The following is a 23,918-nucleotide window of genomic DNA, read 5'->3' on the forward strand; positions in this document are numbered from 1 at the left end:
CTTATATACATTTTTAACTTGGAAACCATCTTAAAATTATCTAAAAGTCTTAATTACAGAACAAAGAACATTCCTCTCCCCTCAAGCCATTTGAGAGGAAGTTGCAGACCTCATACCCTATCTGTCCCTAGCATTTGAGCAGGTATTACCTGTAAATAAGAGCATTCCCCTACAAAATCACAATACATCCAGTAAAATCAGAAAATTAGCATAAATACAGTGCTACCAGCTAATCCTCCAATGAAGCTACTGAAACCTCATTCAAGTTTTTGTCCGTTGTTTTAATAATGTCTCTAATCCCCAAAAGCTCTAGTCTGACACCTCACTCTGCAGCTAGTTGTCATGTCTCTGTAGTCTCCTTCATTCGGGAACAGCTCCCTAGTCCTCCTGGATGTCCTTGACCATGACACTTCCAAAAAGCCAGGCCCATTATTCTGTAAAGTATCCCTCAAGTTGGGTTTGCCGCAACCACCTTCAGGTTGTGAATCTTTGAAGTGTGGTAGCCAGCCCTCTGATGGGCCCCACCTCCTGTTAGTCACACCCTTTGCAATGTCCTCCCACATTGTACCCGAGTGGATTTTTGTGATGGAGAGCATATCACAGAAGTGATCAGGTTATACAAGTGATCTCTTGGATTGCCTGCTCTGGGGGAAGCACGCTTCATGCTGTCAGCAGCCCTGTGGGTAGGCCAGAATGGCAAGGAACTGAAGCGTCTGGCAAACAGTGAGAGAGAAACGGAGGCCTGCTAGCCACGTTGAGTGAGCTTAGAAGTGCCTTGAGTTGACTGTTGCCATGGCAGATAGCTTAGCTTTGACTTTGTGAGAAACTTCGAACCAGAACCACACAGCTAAGCCACTCTGAGATGCCTGACCCCCAGAAACTGTGACATGATAAGTGTTTGTTAGCCTAAGGTACATGCTGATTGCAGGCAGGAATACCACAGAAGTGACAGTGGCTTCCTCTCACTGCATCCTATCAGGTGACGCAGTTCCAGTTCATCCCATCACTAATGATCGCTGATTGCAGTGCTGTCTTTTGGGCTTTTCCACTGTGTGGTGGCTTTTTTTTTTCTTAATTTTTTCATTTATTTTTCTCAGTATGAGACCTTGGTTTCCTGTTTTATTTAACAGGGAATAACTTGTTGCTATCATTATTTATTTTGATGTTCAAATTGTTCCTAATTTCACAAATGTCCCTTTAATCTGACTGCTGTTCTTAAGACATGTCCTTATCATTTTTTTTTGAACACTTACTTGATTTCTGGCACAAGATGTTCTAATCTCATCTTGTTCTCTTGCTTGCCCTAGCCCTGAAATCAATCATTTTTCTAAGGATCCCTGATTCTTTTTGGTGGAAAATGGTATTAAAGTTAAGATCTGGTCACTAGGCATGCCTATTGCCATTGGGGTATTGCTGTTCCACTCATAGGACATATGCATATTTACATATACATCTATGTGTAAATTTATGCAGACCTATTATCTGTAAATGTATACATATATGTATATACAAGTATATACTACGTATGTATATCATGTAAAATAAATATATATAAAATATAATATAAATACATATAGGTAAATACATACATGTGAATCTATAAGTTCACAGTGGCACCTCTAATTGCAGGGTACCCAGCGTTATTTCTGTCTTTCTCCCTTTCCATATTAGTGCTTCCTTCTGCAGCAGTGAGAAACTTGGCTCCTATTACCCTCACTCTATTTACCTGGTTAGTTCCCGCATACATAACCAGCCTCCCATCACTAGTGCATGTACCCTTTCCCAAACATAGCTGCCCCCACCCAGGCTCTGACTGCATAGCAGAGTCACCCACCCTCATGAACGCCCACCCCATCCCCATGGCCTGCAGGCCACCTCTCCACAGGGGCACCCACGCCCGCCTCTCCTTGCTCAGGCTCCAACAAACCTCCTTAGGCTACACCCCCACACAGATGCCCTCCTCACCCCACAGCCTTTAACTCCCCACCTCAATCTGTCCTCTGTTGGGTTGCCCTCCTCCCCCCCCTTGGGCTCTGACTCCCCACATGCTGTCACAGCCTCTCTCCTTGCTCTGCCCCACTTAATGGCTTTACTTAACGAAGGAAGGAGAGGAGCAGGGCTTTATGATGTTGTAACGGACATCAGCAGTGAAAAAGGGACATTCTGCTTCTGCACAGCTCACTTGGGAATTTCTTCTGTAGTAGTGGGTTCCAAATTTCTCATTACACCGGAGTGTCTTAGGAAGCTTCTTGAAATACAAATCCCAAAGCAAACAAAAACAATAATAAAAACAGAGAGTGATTAGTGCCCTAAAAAATTGTTGATACTATAGAGAGGCATTCTTTTTCATTTTGGACTTTAGGTTATTCTTTAAATTTTCTACCTTTATACTTTTATTTATATTAAAATATTGACACCATGGACCATGTTTTCTTTATGATTTTCCATATTAAAAGCAAAATTAGCATTATTATTTTATTTTTAAAGAGATACAAAATACATAATTCTGGATCCTAGTAGTAGAGATTCTGATCCATTACACCTGGCCTAAGGCCTAGGAATCTGTGTGTTACAAAATCTCCATTGGAATGTAATGACCAGGCAGGTTGGGGAACCCCTGCTCCACCAAGTTCACCACAGAAGTCCCTTTAGCAGCTGTCCCCATACCCACTGGGCAGCACACCCAGCACTCCATCACTCCAGACATTGAAATGAAGCCATAGTCTTTCTGAAACTCAGAATAGTTGTATTTTGTTTTAAAGGCTGTTGTAGGTAATTTGAGGAGAAAAGGGACCAGTTACTTTCAAGGTCACCGTGTAAGTGTTTGGTGGATGCAGGAGAGCCGGGGCCTGTGTACAGGCAGGGGGAAAGGATGATTCTGGACACTGCAGTTCATTCTTTGCCTTTGAAGACAGCTAGTATGTTCTTGATGTCACCCTGTCCTTTACCATCAGAACAGACCCAGCGTTGTGCGGGATAACCAGTCCCTGTGGCCCATGGCTCAAAGCCAAGTGTTCTCTCATTAAACAACAGCTGAAATGTCCAAGTTGTAACCTACAAAACAATGCAGCCAAATACTGTTGGCCACTCCCCCAGTGTTTGCAATAAAAACACAGCTGGAACAGAGAAAAACTGCATTTCATTTTATAACAAGATAATATGCTCTGCAGATGGGAGGGAAACCATAAAGTTTATAAATTGCACCCTAAATTGGAAGCATTTTACCTATTTCAAGTCCAAAAGTCACTCTGCTTTATTTCTCTAAAACCAAAACTTCTTTTAGAAACACAAATAACATTTTTATTTTACAGGTGTCAGAGAGAATATAAAACCACTGTCATTCTGTTGTATCTGGACCAATAAAAATATTAATGACTATGGCTGAGACATTAAAGTACTGCTACTGCTACTCGTACATGTGCTTGCTGTTGACTTTCCCTTCTGTGACCATGGGCAACAAACGTGCATGTGCCCAGTTGCTGGAAGTAGCCCCTTCCCACCAGAGCCATCTAGGGATGGGGGTCATCCGGGAGCCTGCCTGCCTGCCTGCCTGCTTCTGGGTAAAGCAAGAGAGAGCTGAGCTGGATGTGCTTTGCTCATTGGCTGGCTGTGGTGTCAGAGGTCAGTTGCAGAAAAAATAATCCACTCTAGGTGGATTAAATGGAGAGTAATTTATTATAAGATTTTAGGTGAGGTTCAGAGTCACTGGAGGGCCAAAGAAACAGGCTACAGACCAAGCTTCCAGGAACAACTCTCAAAATCATATGGCAACTGCATCTGCCTTGGTCAGGAAGCTCTGGCATCAGCTACTGGCTGCAAAACCAGCCACCTCAGCCCTCACCAGGAAGCTGCCACTGCAGTGGCCAACTCAGCCACATGTCACCTTTGCCACAGTCTTCAGAACAGATACATCTTGCTTCTTCACATATGACTCAGTTCCAAATCTTAGCCTTCTGTAGTACAAGTGGTGGGTAGTGCCTAAATCACATTTTGAACCCAAATTGCAAGGGAGTCCAGGTTTTTTTGTTTTTTGGTCTTTGGGTTTGTTTTTTTTTGAGCCTCTGCACACTAGGAGCGGAGTTCAAGTGGATATTGAGAAATCTAATCTGTGATTTGTCACAGACTGACCCTCTAGCTCTCCAGTTTTCCAAGCATACTTCTCTTGCTATAAGTAGAATCCACTCATATCCTCTCCCCCACTCCACTAAGTTACTGCATTCCGCTCAAAGTCCAGGATCTCAAGGTTTTGTGCAGCTATCTTTATCAGGTCCAGATGACACTTCTAATCTAGTGACCCATAAGCAAAAAGACTTCCTCTCTGCTTTCAACATACAATGGCAAAGAGAAAGAAAAACTCTCGTTCAGAAAGGGAGAGAACAGGAAACATACAACTGCCATTGGTATTAGCTGTGCTCAAATTCCATAGGCAAGAAGGAGGAATGCACCCTGCCTGGACAGTGGAGTAAGGTCCTTGGTATACTAGCCATCTCCCATTAGCTTCAAGAAAAGTATAGCTGATAGGCAGTCAATTTTTTTAACATCCCTAAGTCAAGTTGTACTTCTACTGCTATATAAAGCGCCTCCTGATTAGCCAGATGCAGAAGAACTATAAGACCAAAGGCTCTACTATCTTCTGCCATCTTCCCCCTCTAACAAGCTTATGACAGCCTGGAAGGCTCTTATGTGTATAGGGTGTGTGTGTGTGTGTGTGTGTGTGTGTGTGTGTGTGTGTATCAGTATAATATATAAATATAACACTATAAATAGTTACCTTTTAAAAGCATGGTGTTCCAACTTTATCTAGGAAATAATAAATGTTATAATACATTATCTAGAATTATTGGCTCCATTGCCCCAGGTGCTCATCAACTATACTTTTGTTTCAGTATCTGCACAATAGAAAGGATATTGTCAAAGTGAGTTCACGTGGACTCATTTGAAGTACATCACTTTGTGGGGAGCATTGAAATACATATATATTGCCCTTTCCTCAGCATTGTTTAAAGAATACATTCATGTATGTAAGATATTAGTGTATATAGGCATAAATATTAATATATATTATATATCTATTACATGTGTATGCACACATACTCGCACACTAAATTTTCATTTAGAGGATCTGATGGCAAATGAGTCTTCAAGACAGAGGTTAGCAGCCTTAGAAATTACAAATGCATACATTTCTTTGAAATATATTAAGGTCACTTATACTTTTATCTGTGAATAATTGTCTGCGTTATTGATACTGCTTAGGCTGTGGCATAAAACCCTCAACTTCTGTGAGACTACATCCACACACCTTTCACTGATATGGCTCCTTCACAGTCTGGAGGCAGATAAGTGTTTGAGAAACACACACAATGGGAGTTTTGCTTTCCTCATGCTCTCTCTGGAACCAAAATGCCATTTATTCCTCTCTTATCAAAATCTTTAAAGACTTACTCTGCGTACCCTGGCCGGTGTGGCTCAGTTGGTTGGTGAGTCATCCCATACACCAAAAGGTCGCAGGTTCAATTCCTGATCAGGGCACATGCCTAGATTGCAGGATTGGTCCGGGTTGGGGTGCATGCAAGAGGCAGCCAATGTTTCACTCTCATATCAGTGTTTCCTTCCCGCTCCCTCCCTCCCTTCCCCTCTCTCTAAATCAATAAGCATGTCCTCGGGTGAGGATTAAAAAAAAAGACTTACTCTGTTCTAAGGAGTTGAGATTCCTTATTGCTAAGCCTTTGAAGGGCCTTATATGCATCCCTGTCTGCAAGGTTGTACATTTTCTGTTCGAGCAGCACAGATGTTTTTCTTTACTTCCCTCTTGTCACCCCTTTTGCTCCTTGGAATGGTAGTTCACTTAGGGACTGGCATTATTGTCATCTGTGCTTTAACGAATTTTAACCTGCCTGTGAAATTTCTAACCTCCCTTGCAGCATCTCTGCTGGGGGCCATCCAATCATCCATTATAACAGCAGCTGTCAAAGGGATTTGGAGAGGTTTGCATTTGAAGGAATCAGATTTGTTTATTATTTGTATCATGTTCATTAGCTCTCAATTACAATAAGACTGAAATAATTGGCCTTTGTTGGGGATCCTATATTAGACTCATAGCATTTTCTGTGTATATGGATTTGTGTGTATAGACTCGTATCTCTTAGTGGGAGTAAAAAGGGAAATAATTATTCTTTATTACTAAATTTGGAAGACATTTCAATTGGACCAATTAAATATTTTCTGGGCATAAGTCAGAAAAAAATACTTTAGGTGAACTTTAAAAGGGGCTCAAACATCAGTTCTGCACCCAAGTGTAAGGTACAGTTATTAGCAGACATGGTCAGATTTTAACCGAGTGCGCAACGCCACATTTAAGAAGGAGCATGAAAGGGCACCAGTAAGACTTTCTTTAGCAGTATGTGGTGTGTCTAATGGGCTTCTTCCTGGAGCGCTGCTCTTCTGTGGAGCGGACTGCAGTTCAGGCTGTGTCATCTGTCCCCAGAGTCTGAGCACGCTGGCAGTGTGGGGTAAGCAGCCCATGAATGAGCTGGCAAATACATTATTCTAAATAAGGCTTGTAACGCTCCTTGAGGGGAAATACAGAGCTCTCCTTAAAGACGGAACTAGGTGTTGTAAATAAGAAGAAATGAGACTGCAAATTTGTGATTGTAGTGTTTTATCTCCAGAATTACAGCTAGCATTTGAATTCGGGCAGGAGGTCTTACGCCTTTGGGGGCTGTGAGGAGAAGCTAGGAAAAAAAATCGTCTTCCCTCTGTTTATGGTCAGGAGAGAAATGTGGATCCGTTTTTCCCACCGAATATAGTAATAAGCCAACTCTACTGGAATGAATAAAAACAACATAGTCTCACAATTTTCACATCATTTAGTGTTTAAATACTGGGTCTTAAAAAAAATTCAGAAACAGATGCCATCTAAGCTAATAAAAAAGACAATTCCATGTAGTATTGGAAATGTTGTTGAGTTTACCTCCATCAACAGGGCCTTCAGAGAAAAAATGCCAACCAGCAGCCCCTACGGGGGCCTTGGCTGTTTTTACACCCTTCCCCCACCTTGGATGCGTGTAAGCCGATGGGGAAATCGCTAGGAAATGTGTGGTGAATCTAATATTGCTGCTTATCTTTACAATCAGATGTTAAATTATGCCTTCTCCATGTACGGTTAGTGACAGTATAGAATTTAAAAAGAAAGTTCTTGCTTTGAAATATTCAGTTCTGCTCATTGTCCACAAATATATTATTTGAGATAATTTTGGTCTTCTTTGACCAAAGATTCTTAAACTTCACCAAGTATCAAAATCGCCTGGAGGACCGTCACACCTTTGCCGCCTTACCCCACAGCACTGCCCCCCAACCCCCCGCCCGCCTCAGAGTAATTCAGTAGGTCTGGAGCAGGCCTGAGAATGTTATGTCTTTGACAAGTTTCCAGGTGATGTTAGTGCTGCTGGCCTGGGGACCACACTTGGGGAGCCAACCGCTGCCTTAAGACTGCAAGGAACTCATTCTGCTTGTGGGTTTGCCTTAAGCCTCTTCTGGCCAAAATCCATTCATCACCATTTTTTAATTATTTATTTATTATTTATTAATTTTTTTAGAGAGAGGGAAGGGAGGGAGAAAGAGAAAGAGAGAAACATCAATGTGCTGTTGCTGGGGGCCATGGCATGCAACCCAAGCATGTGCCTTGACTGGGAATCAAACCCACCAACATTTTAACATTACAGTTTTATTACTTAATACAGATTTTGTACCTAGGAGAGTAGAAAGCACACAGGGACAGTCGATGCATTTCCTGACTCTCTGCACTGTTCTGACACTACAGTTGGGTGGTGTCGGAGCCCTGAACACACCCGCCACTCAGCTCTGTGCCATTTAAGGCGAATGTCGGGCACTTCACCTAGAATGTGTGTAATGGTTTCCCATCGCTCCACACGGCAGGGAAGCAATTTCCTGAGAACGAGGTGAGGACTCTGACTGACTGACTGACTGAAACCCGAGGCACTGCGTGGCAGTGGCTGGCCCGTGGCTCCGATCGAGGTTGTCCCAGCCCTCTGTCATCAGTCATTGGGCCCTGGTCCTGTCACCTCCTACAGCTGGAATCCCTGCCGTGTTTTCAGCGGAAGCCTTTGAGGGACAAAGCAGTGACTGGGTGACTTGGCATTTTCCCTTCTCAGCCACAATACGGTTTAGTTCCCAGACCGTATCTTCCTACGTTCATTGATGTCTGGCGAGACTGCAGCCAGAGAGGGCGTCATTAATGCCCAGAGGGCTCCGGGCAAAGGTCTGGCTTCAAAGGCTGGACAGGAGCCACTAGCCCCATTTACAAATTGATTTTAAATGTCTCCTCTGCAACATGGAGAGTATAATCCTGGTGCTTCCTGTCTCCAAGATGGGTGCAAAATTTAAATATGATAATTATATGTGAAAGGGATTCAAGAAGGAGGAGACACTAGGCAGGTATAGCTGGCGAAGTTCAGGAGTGCTGTTGTGGCTGGCACTTTGATGACAATCTCTAAACACACCGACAGAGCCTCCTCTTTAAAGGTCAGGTTCAAATGGTTTGAGCTGAATATTATCAACCATTAACGGATTCTGGCATCTCACTTTGAATTATGTAAATGACTGTAGAGTTGCTGTGTTATTTTTTGTGAGGGAAAATTGAGTTCACATATTAATCATCCTAATTATTCTCCATTGTAATGTGTCAGCCACAGGCATTGCAATAACTGTGACTTTTGTATTCTGGAGAAAAGCACCACTGCCAGGCGGGAGTGCCAGCTGAGATTCAGAGAGTCTCAGGATTCCTTCAGCTGAGCCATTAATTGTTTATAACTTTGAGTAAATCATTTTATCCTTCAGTTTTCATTCACTTAAATGAGGATGTGAAATTATCAGAGTGCTTTGAAATAATGGGAGTATTTCATAAACTCTGTACCAAATTTGAAATGAACTGTATTACAGAGGTGAGAACAGTTGAGGTTAGCTCCGGGGTCCTAGCTAACCAAATAGCCCAGCACCCAGGGTGTCTCCCTGATTCCTCTGATAAGATGCACAGGAGCAAATCTAGGTCCCAGCCAGCAGAATAGGTTCTGCAGATCTTCTCCCTGGGTCATCTTGGTGCCCTTGTTAGAGGGCTACCCTCCCAGCCCTGGGCTAAGGGGTCAGAGTGTGTTGTTGTTGACTCCCAAGCCCTCACAATGTTTTTTTAAATTACCGCCCTCCCCCATCGGTGGCCTCTTCTTGACCTTCCCCCACACTATGCGCATACTCACTCTGCATCGCACCTGACTTGGTTGACTCAGGCACCTGACTTGGTTGACTCATCCCTTGAGGACTTGCCTCCAACTAAGAATGTGATAACTAGGAGTGCTCAACCTTCCTTGAGCAGAGGGTGCGTAAGACACCAGGCTGCATTTTGACAAGGGCTTTCTGGAGACAGCGCCTTCCCCAAGGAGTGGATGGCAATTTCAAGCACTATAGCAGGCTAAGTGGGGTGGGAACGGAGGGGTGTTTTTGAATAGAGAGATTCTTGGGCATTTTTCAAATCATCTCAGAAAGGAAGGAAGCTGCCTATGACAGATCCTTAATCATTCCCTCATCCTAAGGCCTGAGGCCAGATGTGTTTCAGAATTCAGAATTTGGGAGATGTTGGCATACCACAATGGTCCGTATGCCTTGGAACAAGTGTGATCCGAGGCCTTTTCTGCTAATTAAACACATCACTAATCACGTGAAGTGGGATGAGAATTGTCAGTTTATGTTAGGATGTGCCTCCAAATGAGTTTCAATTGGGTCAGGTTTTGCCAGCAAACTAACATTAAGTCATTAAAACGTTTAGGATTTGAGAATTGCAGATAAGGAATTATGCACCTGTAATCACAAACAATGATTCACATTTACTGAGCGCTCACAGTGTGCCAGGACTGCAGTAAAGGAGCACTTTACACATGTAAACTCGTTCATTCCTCGCATCAACCTGTGAGGTAGGAATCACTAATACCTTCTATTTCTCTGATTCCTACTAAATTTTCCCTTAAAAAACGATTAACTGTTACAACTAATCAATGAAATCACTAAAGTTGTAGGATACAAAAAATATATACACACACAAAAAATGATTGAGGGCCTACTGTGTGACCAAGGAGCACAGAGCTTCCCCCGTCCTGTGAGAGAGGCTGGTAGGTGCACAGACACGGGCGTGCCCACAGTGTTGGGAGCAGAGAGGGAAGCTCTGTCTGTGCTTCAGGGAAGGCGGCCCCGGGCGGGTGCTCCAACTCTGTCCTCCAGGCAGAGGGGGAAGCCAGCCAAGAGGGGACAGAGGAGGCCACAGTAACCACTTGTTACTACTAAGTTCGCATGTTCAAGGTCAGCAGCTCTCAAATGCTTTGAGACCCCAGGGAGCTGTGGTCCTTCACTTTATTGTCTTTAACGTACCCCTCTCTTCTCTTCTCCTTTATAGAACGCCCATCTCAGCTTTCTCACAAGATAATATCTATGAAGTCCAGCCTCCAAGAGTAGACAGAAAATCTACGGAGATCTTCCAGGCCCACATCCAGGCCAGTCAAGGTATCATGCAGCCCCTCGGGAAAGAAGACACCTCCGTGTACCGAGAATACATCAGAAACCGCTACCTGTGAAGAGGGAGCTGGTCCCTGTGGTGGCCCTGAGGGGGACCAGCAAAGTCACTTTTCTGCTGTTGTAACCTGCTTTGCCTCATTTTAACTTCCTGTCAGTCCTTGACATGTGAAGGCTTTTTGTTTTTTTGAATTATAAATCATAGGTAGTAAAGAAATGACTGACTATTTTGCTGTCATTGCCTTTGCTTTATTTTAAAAATACTTCGTTCAGAAACGTGGTCAATACAGCATCACACCATCACATTGAGAAATTAATTGAACAGGTATTTACCAAGCACCTGCTATGTTCCAGGCACTGTGGGGTGGGGCGTGGGGGAGCGTCCGGGAGTAGCACAGGAAACAAAACAGACCAATAAATTCTTCTCTTGTGCGAAATGAACTCAAATTATTTTTCTTTGTAGTTAACATATTTTTATTTATTCGGATGGTTTGTATGTTAACTTTGTGTTTGGATCAAAAATTCATTATGCTGAAGGCCCTGAAATATTTATGGATAAAGGGACAAGGTGTCAACAAAGTGCTGTCTGATGATTCAGGAGTGAGGAACCAGTTGGACCACGTGTTGGTTGTTGTAAATCTGGGAGAGAGCAAACAGGAGTTCTGTGAACTATTGTTGCGATATTTCTAGAGATATGAAATTATGTAAAAAGAGAACATTAAAATTAGTTGTTTGTATAACTTTGTAGTGTGCCGTTGTGTTACGTGGTTGGCATCTGGTGTCCAGTCAGGATGGACTCCTCATGCGCACACACGGTGTGTACTCTGTCTAGTTACACATCACGTGGACGACTCCCTGCATTGTGTAACAGCCTAACGCTAATGGTTTGATCTCATTATGTCTATGCCATTTTCCCCCAGAGTTGTCTCAGTTCTCCCTCCTCATAAATAAAATAGAGAAGAAACCCAAGATTCTGGGATTCTGTGTAAGATTCCATATGGCAGATCAAAGTTAAGCCCCTGATAATAGACATATTTGATTGATGCTCTCACAAGACTAGGATTGAAAAATAGCAAAATAATAGGCAAGAGGCATTTGCTATTGTCTGGTCAGAATGAAATCGCTTACAGTGGCCAGAGAAGGTGAAGCTGGCCCAGTGTCCCAAACATGCTTTTCTTGAAGTCACGTTTCTGCTCTTTCAAAATACATTCAAGTTTAAAAATACATTTTCTTTCTCTGATTCCCGCCCCCTGGGGAATTTTTTATTTGTTTTGTTGAGATAAATACCGCTTCTCAGTCTCTCCTGCCTAACAAACAATATAGCTAACTGATGATTGTTATGGTTAAATGAATCCTTTATTGAAGGAAAAATTATTTTACTTCCTTATTGAGACTTAATCTGCTCCCGTTGGAAGAGGCGACAGGTTGTTCAGGAAGCTGCACGTGTTCCCGTGCGCTCCTCGTGCAGGTCTGGTTTCTACCCGAGCATGAGCAGCTTCCTTCAATAGACTCTTGAGCTCCTGTTCATTTGCAGGTGCTGGAGGGTCATTTACTAATAAAGAACAGTAAGCTATCCTTTAACTCTTACTCCCACACACAAAGTATTGTTATGGGTGCATTTCTTTGGTACATTAATCTGAGTGGACTCCGATGTAATTGCCATCCAACTGGTAAATAAGAACTGGAGTCTGAAATCCATCCTCATAGTTGAAGAGAAAAATCACAAAACTAAACCACTTGCATTGGTTTGTGGAGAAAAAAGAAGGACTGGGGACTGGGAAATAGGATTTGCTAACCTGGGCAGCAGCTAGGATGCTGCCTGGAGGTGGGGGGAGGCTCACAAACACTGTGGCCTCAAGGTTGGTTGTACAAACAGGGAAAGCACCTCCATCTGCATTTTGTTTGCTGCTAAAGAGCAAATGATTCCAGCACTCCCCTACCATCATTTTTCCTTTAAAAATGGGAATTATCATTTAAATGCAAATTTTCTTTTCTCTCGTCCTTTCCCTCTCTCCACCCCAATAATTGTACTTTAGAGGTAGTTGGGCTGGTGATAAAATTTACCATCTGGTCCCAAAGTGGCAGAATAGCTAAGACAGGCACATTCCAAGGACCCTGCACTTAGGGACCCAGGCTCTCATGGTGTCACCTGTGGCTACAATAACTGGGTGGGGCCCTGAGTGGTTTCCTATGGGGAGGGAGTACGTGCTGACATGTGTGGGGGTCTCTCTGGCTATGCTAGAAGACGTTCCTGGAAGTTTGGAGGGAAGAAAGAAGGTTTGTGTGTCTGCCAGGGAGCTAGGGTTTGTGTGTGCACCTGCTGTTTTGTCTAGTACATCTCGTCTATGTACTACACATCTCCGTTTCTTCACTTTGTTAAGCACCAGCAGTGTACTTGGAGCCATGTTCGCTGCTGGGGTTGAGTGAGTTAAAGATGAGGAAGACTGTTCCTTGTCCTGCAGACTCTGCAGCATACAGGGAAAGACAGTTGTGTGAACAATCTCATACAAAATTGCTTTTCAAGATCACTGCTCTGCACAAAGCACCTGGGTCCCCAGGGAGAGTGTAACTAAATTTCTAGGGAAGTGAGGGAAATTTTTACTGAACTTGGTTTTAAGAGAATGACTAGAAACTTGGCACATAGGGTAGCAGAGAGGGCATGCAAAAGAAAAATGGAAATGAGGAATGCAGGCTATTTTGGGCCAGAAACTCATTAGTCATTGCTGGACATGGGCATGGTGGTGGAAGGAGGGGAAGAGAGATGAGTAGGGAAAGGTTGGGAAATAAAGTTGGAAAGATAGGAAAGATTATGAAGGGCCTAATAGGCTAACCCAGTGGTTCTCAAACTGTTGCTCTCAGAACCCATCACAATCTTAAAATATTGAAGATACCAAAGAGCTCTTGTTCACATGGTCTTAGCTTCAATATTTTTGAAACCACAGTTAGAAACTGAAAGTGATACTTTTAAGTGTATATTAATTTATTTAAAATAATAAGCCCATCTCATGTTAATATAAACAGCATATTTTTATGAAAAATGACTCCCAAAATTCAAGATCATAAACCCATCACATGTCAAATAGCATTTTTGGGGGGCGAAAACTAACTTTCAAAACAAAAAAAAAATAGCAAAGATTGGCATTCTTTTATGTTTCAAATCTTTTTAACAGGAGACAGCTGGATTCTTGTATCTTTTGCACTCAGTCTGTTATATGTTGTTTTGGTTAAAATATATGAAGAAAATCTATCTTCATACAGATAAGTTAGAAAAAGGAGTATTTTAATCCTTTTATATATATAATTATTAATATTCTTTCCTACTACATAAACACTCATAAGTGGTAGTTTCTTAAAGGTTAGTTGCATTCTGGAACCTGAAACTGTGTCAGTGGGCTTTTCACTGTGTGTGACACTAAAATCCGTTGGCCTTCCTTGATCTTAGAATGGATCTGTCACCCATGCTTGATTTCATAGCAACATGCATTGGTCATTTGGAAAGGATTGGCTCACTGAGTTAAACACATCTTCCAAGTGTTGACAAGTTCATTTATAGCCGGCCAACTTGAAGCAAGGGGAAGCCACTGTGCCAAGTTCACAGTGGTGGATATAAATTTTCCAAAATTCTAACGTTTGTTTAAAAGCTCAAATTTTATTATTGGCAACCAAATCCTGCCAATTTTCCATGTAATGACAGACAGCCTCACTTCATCCATTCTCAAGAATAAAGGCTGCCAAATAAGCAGGCATGATAACTGTAGTTTTTGTGCAGCCCTTTCAGATAAGGTAAAAGCGGTCTTCCTTGAACAGAGTGGCTAGTTTAACTCACAACTCAAACAGCTACAACATCCCTCAAGGTAGCTGCTGTACGTGGGTATGCAGCTCAAATGCTGTAGATGTGCTTCCCCTATTGTCACACAGAATATTTCGAAGATGCTGCTCAAGGGTGGAGATTTAGTAAAATTAATCTCTTTTACTGCTTTAGTGGGACATTCCTAAGTGAAGCCGGCAGCTTACCTACTGAGGGTGCACAGTGGTGAAGCGCACTCTGCTTCCAGTACAGTGGGTGCCCCTGCCTTGATTTGTGCTCAGGCTCCAACCAGTTCGCCCCGTGGCTTTTGAACAATCAATACCAATGTCAACACACTGAGAAGGCAAACAATACCTTCGGATCACTGTGAAAGTAGTTTGACCTGGCCGACCCCCTGAATGAGTCTGGGGAGCTCCCATGGGCACAGAAGCCACATTTTGAGAACCACCATGCTAAGAAATTTCAGGTTTTGAGTGTTAACTTGTGGGCAGGTGGGACCATCAAGGGTCTTGATGAGAGAGCCTGAGCAGGACACATCTGTTCTGAGAGCCTCAGCATCCTGGCTTCTGGAGGCACTTAGTGCACTGTTCTATAGGGTGTGTTAGGGGTCTGCCTCCCCAGGAAGACAGAGCCCTGTGAGGGTGGGGCTGTGCCTCACTCAGCTGCATCTCCTGGGCCTGGAGGCCCCCAGTAAATGCTGCTGAGTGAGTGCTCCAAGGGTGACTCTGGTGGCATTGTGACACCGTGCAGGCTCAGGATCAGCAGGAGGCGTGAATCATCCTGCTGCCTTTGAGTGTCTGACCCATTTAGAGAAATGTTAACTCATGCCTGTTTTAAAAGACATGTGAGGGAGATTAGACTGCACCTTCCTTTAACCCTCTACTCCCCAACCTGCTGCATGATTCTGCAGCCAGCGGGGTGTTCTGAGCGCAGTAGGTGCCATGTCTTTCTGGAGGAAAAAGGTTTATTATGTGAATATACATTTTGCTTTTATGTATCACATCCAAAAGAATCAGTGCAAAACTTTAACTTTGTTGGATTTGGTCATTGAAACACACTGAAAATCATATTGACAATGTTGAAAATTCTTAGCTATACTTTTTTATCCCTATTTATTTGCTTTTGATGTTTCTTTTTAAGCAGGGGAAGGTAGACTAGAGGTGATATTAATATGCTGTTTTTTGTTATTCTCTTAACTGTGGAGAATTATAGTGTAACTTTCCACTTCCAGATAAGCTAGCTGTACGGGTCTGGGTTTTTTCCAAGAGATACGGATAAAAATTTTGTTTGGCTTTGATTCCATTAAAGCTAATACCTCTGAAAAATCAACTTGAGAAAAGATACCACATGTTGGCAAATCACGTGTAATGAAAGCTTTTATGAATCTCTCTTCCCTGATTATGAAGTCATCTTTAATTCAGTTCAATAAAACATTTAATTTTGTCTGTATTCTCAGAGAGAGAAATTCACAGGTCAGCTTGTTCACAGAAAATATTAAGAAATGGAAGTAAATACAGGACTCTTCTAATCATCATTTCAGGCCAATTAAGCTTGTGTAAAAAATCTATTTTTTATTTTCTTCCTGAAGTTTTTGGGATAATAAAATTAAATGTTTCTAAGAAACTTCTGAGAGTCTTGTACATTAAAAAAATTGTTCAAGAAACTGAATTTACTACCTGCATTAAGGACTCCTATTTTACATGCTTTCTAGGGTAAATTGATTATTATTTTCAAACAAAATCTACTGGGGGGGGCATTGGCAACCACGGTGAAGGGCATCCTCTGGATCCAGGGCAGAACTGGCTGCAAGTGGAGATGCCCCACATCTACGATAACCCAGGGGACTTGATGTGCTCCAAGGGGCTTGGACACATCCAGGGCTACATGATACTGTTCTCTTTAATAGAGGCAGTAATCTCCACCCTATGCCATGGGGTGTGGTATTTTATGATGCACAATCTTGGCCCATAAGGAGGGAGCCCTTCCAAAGGTTTCTACTTGGCCAGTCCCACTCTGAAACTCTTAACCCATAGTCCAAGGATCCAATGGGGATGTTACTCCTGCTGTCAAGTATAACAGTTCCAATTATACATTAAACGCCCGGGGAAGTGACCACCACAGACCCAGTGGGTCCACAGTGAGCTGGACTTACTCGCCTGCTCTCCATTTATCACCTGACCTCTGTGACCCCTCGATCTAATTGGGGGGGCAGGTGTCACTGCCACCTCTGACCTGTGATTGAAATGTCTGTCTAGTTCTCTTTCCCCTAGTTCTCTTTCTCATAGTCCAGGTACTCATGTCACTGGCCAGAGGTCACTTGGGGAAGGCCCAGGAGGAGCCGTCATGGAATACACTTGCTGCGTGTTGTAGCATCCTTCCTTCTACAGATGTAGCCACTCCTGCAGTCAGTGGCTTACTAGATCGGAAAGTTGCTCTGGCCTGGGAACTGAGCAATCGACTGACTTTTTCTTGGAGTGTCCTCAGTCTCCTGCTCCCTCCTTATTTCTCTGGTTGTTAAGCAGCACTCCTGTTGCCCATCTGTGTTTTCCTCCCTGGGACATCATGCTTTCTCATCTTGACCTTGTGGGTCTGTCCCAGGTACTGGTCATCACAGCAATTGCAGCCACCTGAATTTTGTGGTTTCAGAACCCCACTATCCCCATGGCTATCATTTCATTTTCATTTTAAAAAGTCATCTGATACCCAGAAAAACACAATATGTAAAAATCCTTAGGTCATTTTACATATATATTTTAGATTCCCTTTTTAGCAGCTGGAATCTGATTGAATGGAGGGTGTACCTCCAGTTCAACCAACGTTTTTTCTGAGTCCTTAGGGGTTCCGGGCACGCAGAGCTGCAGGACTTGAAACGGGCTGAGGCTGGGCTCCACACTGGAAGGGGCAGGGCAGCAGGGCCGGCACTGCCTGACTGCTGCTCATGTTAGACGGGGGGCCAGAGCACCCCCATCTGCCAGATACATTCCTTGGGCCTCTGAACAGAGTGTACTCAGAGCCCTTGACAGCACTGGTTTTCTGACTATTCCATTTGATGGATGTCAGCTCCATGGTTTTTTCATGAAATCTGGTGATGAGGCAGTTACTTTGTATGTGATAATGCACAGAGGTCAGTTTCAAGGTAAAAAAGTGTCAACAGTGGCAGCTGTCTCTTTACTTGGGAAACATGTTCAGGAAATTGCATGTTGAAACCTGCAGCAGGGCAAACATGTCTTGTGAAGGACTCCACAGCAGGGCTCCTTCCTCCGTGAGAAAGCAGCGTTCTCGGGGCTCCCGTAGAAGGTAGAGTCCCAGCCAGCCTTGATGGTGGGGATTGCAGGGTAAAGATCGAGAGGAAAGGAAGGACCCTGGCAAGAAGGTGGAGCCCTAGTGCCTGTGTCTGGCCTACGGGAACCCCGGAACATGGGAGGTAGCCCTATCAGACAAACCCTGGGGTACTGAAGAAGTCCACGGCCACAGGAGTGAGCCACAAATCTTGACGCTTCCAGAGATGAGTTTCTGAACCAGGCACTCTCTGCCCAGATATCCCTTCCCCCAGAGCTTCGACCTGTCCCACAGACACATCTGGGCATCGACCCTTCCCATCCCCCACCACACAACTGCCAGCCATCTACATCAAAAGGTTGTCTTAAAAGGTTCCCAGCCTCCTTCACCTGAGGCCCCCCAAAATGATGGGAAGATGGTTACCTAACTAATGTGAATGCTTTTTTATCTTTTTGTGCATCTGCTAGGTGCAGTCTGGGTGGACACACACACAGAGACTGCAGAATTAGAGACCAGGTGTGTCAAATGTGCCTGCCAGTCACCAGAAGGAAAAGGCAGCTTTTGCCATGGACAAAGTTGGACCATGATAGGATTAGACCTGAACCCCTTCTGTGCGCCAGACTCTGTGCTAGAGATTGAGAATACACTAGCAAGTGAAACAGAGTTCCTTTCCTCAAGGAGGTGAACAGGACACTCTGGACGCATCACAGTAAGTGTGGTGTTACAGGATAAGTACAGGGCACCAGGTGAGAGCACACAGGAGGGCACCCAGGCCAGCAGGACTGGGTTGGTTAGGTAGAGACAAAACGGAGAACAAGGATTTATGAGGACACATTATCTAGAGGTTCTTCACTGGTGCAGGAACACCGTCACAAATATGCTATCGATCTTTGATTGGGGTATATAACTAATTTAATAAGCACTGTGTGTCCATAGAGCAGGGTTAGTTCTGAGACAGAAGTGAACGGGGCTGGTTGGGCAGCGTGGTGTGGAACAGGCAACAGCGGAGAAGTGGAGCACAGTCACGTGTCCTCCAAGGAGAAAACTTCCACACACAAGACAGTGGGAGAACTTGGCCCAGAGCCCTTGAGAGGTGTCCAGGCAGTAACTGTTTGGTACAAGCTGCCGAACTGCGTTGTAGGCGTTGATGGCAATGGATCAATCACGGTGCTGTATTGCAGTGAAGCTTGTGTTGCAAAGACTGTTGAAAGGTTTTGCATTGTTCTCACCTCTCAACACCTTCACAAACAACACCAAGCCTTTCAGTATTAGAGGGAATGCTGTGATCACACACAAAAAGTTGAGAATTGCTGCATTATAGTCTAAAGCATCGCACTCTCTGCTTCCAACATCAGAAACAACAGACGACCACGTCTGAGCCCATTTCCTGCCTCTTCTTTGCTCCGAGAGGGTAAAATCTCACCCAGAGAAAGAATGAGGTAAACTTTTCTGTTTGCTATAAATGACAAAGCAATTTCTCTACACAGTTTTTGAAAGATTGTTTTCATTATGAGAGTTTGACTTCAGTTCCACTTTCTGAAGAAAGGGCAGGGGAGATATTAACAGTTTCTTTGGTAGCACAGGCAACAAATTATCCACAAAAATTTTCAAAGCAGGAGCCGTGTGGGAACACGACCGCTGGCCATAGCATTCTTGTGGGTTGGCCATCTGAGGAGGGGAACGTGACTCCTTGCCAGCAGGGGCTGCCTACATCCCTGCGCTTTTTGTCCCCAGGTGTGGCAAGGAGCTGTAACCTCACAGGGGCGAATGCTCTGAAGACTCCACTCTTTGGGGACCGAGACACTGAATTTGAAAAATCACCACTCACTCCCCACTCAGCCCAGCCAAGTGCCCCCCAAATCTGGCTTCCCCATCAGCTAACACAGATGGTCTGGTCTGAAGTGAGGTTTTTCAGGGTGACTCCCAGGGCGCTGGGAAGCCGGTGTGAGGAATGGACTCTCCAGGAGGCTGAGAGGCAGTTTAGAGCCATAAAGGGCCTTTGGAAATAGCATTTCTCTCTCCAGATGCTCTTAAAGGACTACTTATGTATCCCTACCATCAAGTCCAAGTTTAGATTAATATGCTCTCCTCAAGTCAACCCTGCTCAGCAATAGCAGCTCTGCTGCTGGGCCGTGCCTTGCATGGGGTTGCCTCTGCAGGGAAACGGCAGACAAGTTCAAGTACAATTTTGATTTTCAGGACTTTACATACGGTCTTACTTTAATTCTCACAAGTCTGTTGTCAGCACTATTATGAATTTCCCCCATTTCCTTCTCTTTGTCCCTATACGCAGCCCAGCCCTACCCTGTCTGTCCCCTGGCCATCATGGACAATAATTCTTTTTAAATTAGCTCTCACAAGTCTGTGAGCTACCTGTTATTTTCCTTGTGGTGGGAGAATATATGGGGAGAGGAACCTTTCCCCTGATAGTTACTCTTTTACTCCTTCTCTCCCCTCAGCCAGGCCCTTAGGGACCACCTGCATTGCGAAGAAAACAAGGGAATTTTTTCTTGTGGGTTTCCATGAGCCAGTGAGTGAGTGGTCTCTTGGAATTGCTGGATGATTTGAGGATTTAAAAAAGAGAAAGAAGAATTCTCTTTTGCCTCCCCACCCCCCTACTCCCTAGGGAAAAAAAATGATGAGGAAACAAGAATACACCTGGGAGGGTCCTAGAGAAATGGCCAGTGGTCACAACAATGTCCCCCATTCCACATACTCTCCTTACAAGTGACTGTGACAGTCTTCTTAAAGGGAAGTGGGGTCTATGTCCCTTCATCTTGAGTGTGGGTAGACTGAAGGCTGTGACAGTGGCAACATTGTGTGGATTCTGAGTGTATACTTAAAAATCCATGTGGCTCTGCTTGAGAGTGGGAATACTCGCCTATGAGCCAGCCCTGAGCAGACTGGCTGTAGGGAAGAAATAAAGCCTACTTGGTCATGAAAAAACAGAAAGAAAGAAAAGGAAAAAACACAAGAACCTCACATTAAATCACACCCATCTATAAAGAGCGCACAGTTAGTGTGGAGGAGGCCAAGGTGAGCTTGGGTAGAGTTATCCTGGACACCAGAAGGAACAGAGATGGGGCTGCTGAGTCCTGCAGGAGGGTGGGTCCAGCCTGGCACTCACCTCCTTTCCTTCATTAAGCTGCCAGGACCTGGGAGGAAAAGGCTGATGGGACTTGTGCAGGGACTTGCCGAACCTAGAAGAGGAACAACTACATGATCTGCTCAGGCAGAATGACCCTGAACCTCCCCAGTGAGACCCTGGAACTCGGTTCCAGCAAGTCCCAGGTGAAGTGAGGCTCAGAAGTCACAAAGGGCCGATGGATGTGGAGCCTGCAGAAGGGAACAGAGGGTTCTTAGGGGTGACCTGTGCCAACCAAAGGCTGATTACATAGGGGGCGGTAGATGTTCTAGTAGACTGAGAACCACGTAGGACCGTCCATTGACACAATGTTCCCCAGAACACATGGGCAAGGGAACAGTCCTGGAAAACATGAATTAGCAAGGGCACCAGAGGGATTCAGAACATGCCATCTCCAAATATGCCACTTTGGGGTAGTGGTTATTTTGAGGTGAGGACAGTTGAGAAATACCAGGTGCAGGAAGGGCTTTCTGACCTCCTTCTTTCTACCTGAGAGCAGAGCATAAATTTCCTGTGTAAAGGTTCCCCTCCTCCACTGTACCTGGAAGAGGAGAACATTCTTACACCTGCAAATGAGAGTGGACATACAGATGACTCTGTACAAATCAACCTACCAAAATAACCTTTACCTCCCATTAATTACCCTCAGATATTTCCCAGTCACTTTTCCCACAATGTACTGCCCCTGCCAAACCCCTTTTTCTTTGTTTTGTCATCTCCACAATTTCTCATTTTTGTTAAAATGTTATAGAAGCTTTATGGCCCATTCACTTATTTAGGTCTCTATTACTTATATATGAAGGCCTCTGTATGCATATTAAAATATCAACAACAAATGAAACTCATGTGCTTTTCTCCTGTAGGTCTGTCTACTGTTATTTTAAACCTCAAGTTCAGTCACAGAACCTAAGAAGGCAGAGATAAAGTCTTCCCTCCCTGATAACACAAAAGTGACGGAAAGTAAGTCTCCATTGCCTTTGGGGGATGTGAGGACCAAATATAGAAATGGGCTCATAGAGAAACAATTAGATGTATTTTATGTACACCTGAGTTTGGGGTCTGAGATTTGTACTAACTGTCACAAGTTAGCTCCCCAAATACCGCCAATAGAATCTGTTGGTAAGACAAAGTTGATTCCTTAACGCCTAGGAGAGAACACCATCCCGTCTTGGCAGCCTCTCAGAGCGGCAAAGGGGAAGGTCAGAACTGACTTTCCTTAAGGAAAATCTGCTGTGCCTTTCCCTAGCACTGCTTTGTACCAACTAGTTTCTCTTACACTACAGCTACCAAAGTCTGGGCCCGCAGTGCAAGGCTGTCTTCCTGGAAAGCGTATAGCTGTCTTACCAACACAGATGCTGCAAGACCTGGCATCCTACCAGAGTAAGTGGCACCAAGGAGCAAGCATCCGTGGCCTTTTCTCACCAGCCTCTTCTGTGGAAAGGAAGGCACCTACCACACATCCCAAAGCACGCCTTGCTTAGACTTCAGGGTCGACTGTCTTAATCATTCATTTGAAAATCATAGTATGCCTGCCTTGGTCAGAATAATTGTGGATGTGTAACAAGAATATCAGGGTCCCCAAAATGGGGAAAATACCCACTAAACTGGTTGGGGGAAGGGGAAGTGCAACAGGGCCATTGAGAGATACTTTGCATATCTAAAGAACTTGGCCAGTGTTTTAGTAATACTAATAGCTGTTCCTTGGGCCAGGGAGGTGGGGCTGCATTACTCTAGCTGGGAGGTGTCCCCTGGCTACTATGCTAGCCAGTGGCTTGGAGGAGGTTCCCATGTCATGGGGCCATGTCTGCTCAGACTAACAATGGCAGCCAAGAAGGGCAGGAGATATGGGGAAGAGCAGATGTAACCCAGAGTGGGAAGTGTGGGAAATGGGGTTATGGAGGAAGATCCATTCCAGGATTTAAACCCAAGTGCAGGGAAGCCATGCTGTCTTGGCCACACAGTTTGAAAAGATGCAGAAGGACCCCCGTTGGCTTGCCATGAGGAAGTACTGTGGGGTTTTGGATTAAGAGCAGGAGCCTACTGAGCACGGATGACTGGAAGAAGCTGGAATGCAGATGGGAATCTGCCCAGCTAAACTACAGACATCTATTTGTTTTCCTGAGAGATGGTACCTCTGACTGGTCAGGTTTGGCAAGGGGAGGCCGGGCTGTATGATTATGGGTGTTGTTTTGTTTCTAAAGGGAATGGTATTTAACAGCAGAATTCCACCAATATTCTAAACCTGTACAACTTGTGAATAAATAGTTCCTTTCCTTTTTACAACACTCTGGCATTGGGAGTCATGCTTTTTCAGCAGCAGGCAATAGAACTCAGAAAACAGAGCCCAAAGTAGCTAGCTCTGTTTCAGGTGGATTCGTTTTGAGATGAACTTGGTGAGCTTTTTTAGTTCTGTTTAGGACAAAGTCAGGAAGATTGTTTTATTTGTTCCAAGCCATTAACAAGAGAAATCAGAGCAAAACAACCAGAGTAGAAGGTTACACAAAAAAGTTGGTGTTTGATTCTGACATCAAACTGCTCCCTGGGCATTCAAGACATTATGCAAAGACTTTCCAACTCTGACTTCACTGGAAAAGAAAATTTTAGGTGTGTTTTACAGTACTGGATGAAATGAGGTGAGGCTCCTTTAGGAAAAACTATTACTGTAGAGTTAAAATGTCATTGCCTTTCCTGATTCCTATAATTAATATCTGCAGCCTCCTTCTGGGGAAGATGATGAGTTTTAGTGTTTTACAAAATCTGGAGGACAATGACCTTAGCCTGTGATTACTGCTGCCTGCTTTGCCTGAGGGCCCAAGCTGCCAGTCACTTCTCCCCATGGAGCACACCTTTCTTTCCTAGATCTAGGGCAGTATATCCAGGATGGGTGACCCACCCCCTGACCTCCCAGCAGGGTAGGTGGAGGAATAAAAGATATAAAATTACAGCTGCTTGTTGTGGTTGAAGAAAAAGGCAGGGCGGAGGTAGAAAAAGGAGAGGGGTAGAAGGCTTGTGGAAAGTGACCTAGTGCTGGTAGTCTCAGTAGCCTCGACTTGTCCCCCACACCACTCAGCTCCAGACGTGATAGTGGACACGTTTCTGGGTGGGAACAGA

General features: G+C 44.2%; 1 protein-coding gene across 1 annotated transcript in view; it reads left to right on the top strand.

The window, feature by feature from the left end:
* Positions 1-11,315, top strand: part of FIG4 (FIG4 phosphoinositide 5-phosphatase) — a 102,319-nt gene extending 91,004 nt beyond the window's left edge. The window contains exon 23 of the mRNA XM_045844078.1: positions 10,460-11,315. Coding sequence (XP_045700034.1) covers positions 10,460-10,637 — 178 coding nt within the window. The 3' untranslated portion in view covers positions 10,638-11,315. The remainder of the gene's footprint in view (positions 1-10,459) is intronic.
* Positions 11,316-23,918: the final 12,603 nt, after the last annotated feature.

This window comes from Phyllostomus hastatus, unplaced genomic scaffold (assembly GCF_019186645.2).
Source record: "Phyllostomus hastatus isolate PE091 unplaced genomic scaffold, TTU_PhHast_1.1 phas_contig_40, whole genome shotgun sequence".
Classification (NCBI taxonomy): domain Eukaryota; kingdom Metazoa; phylum Chordata; class Mammalia; order Chiroptera; family Phyllostomidae; genus Phyllostomus; species Phyllostomus hastatus.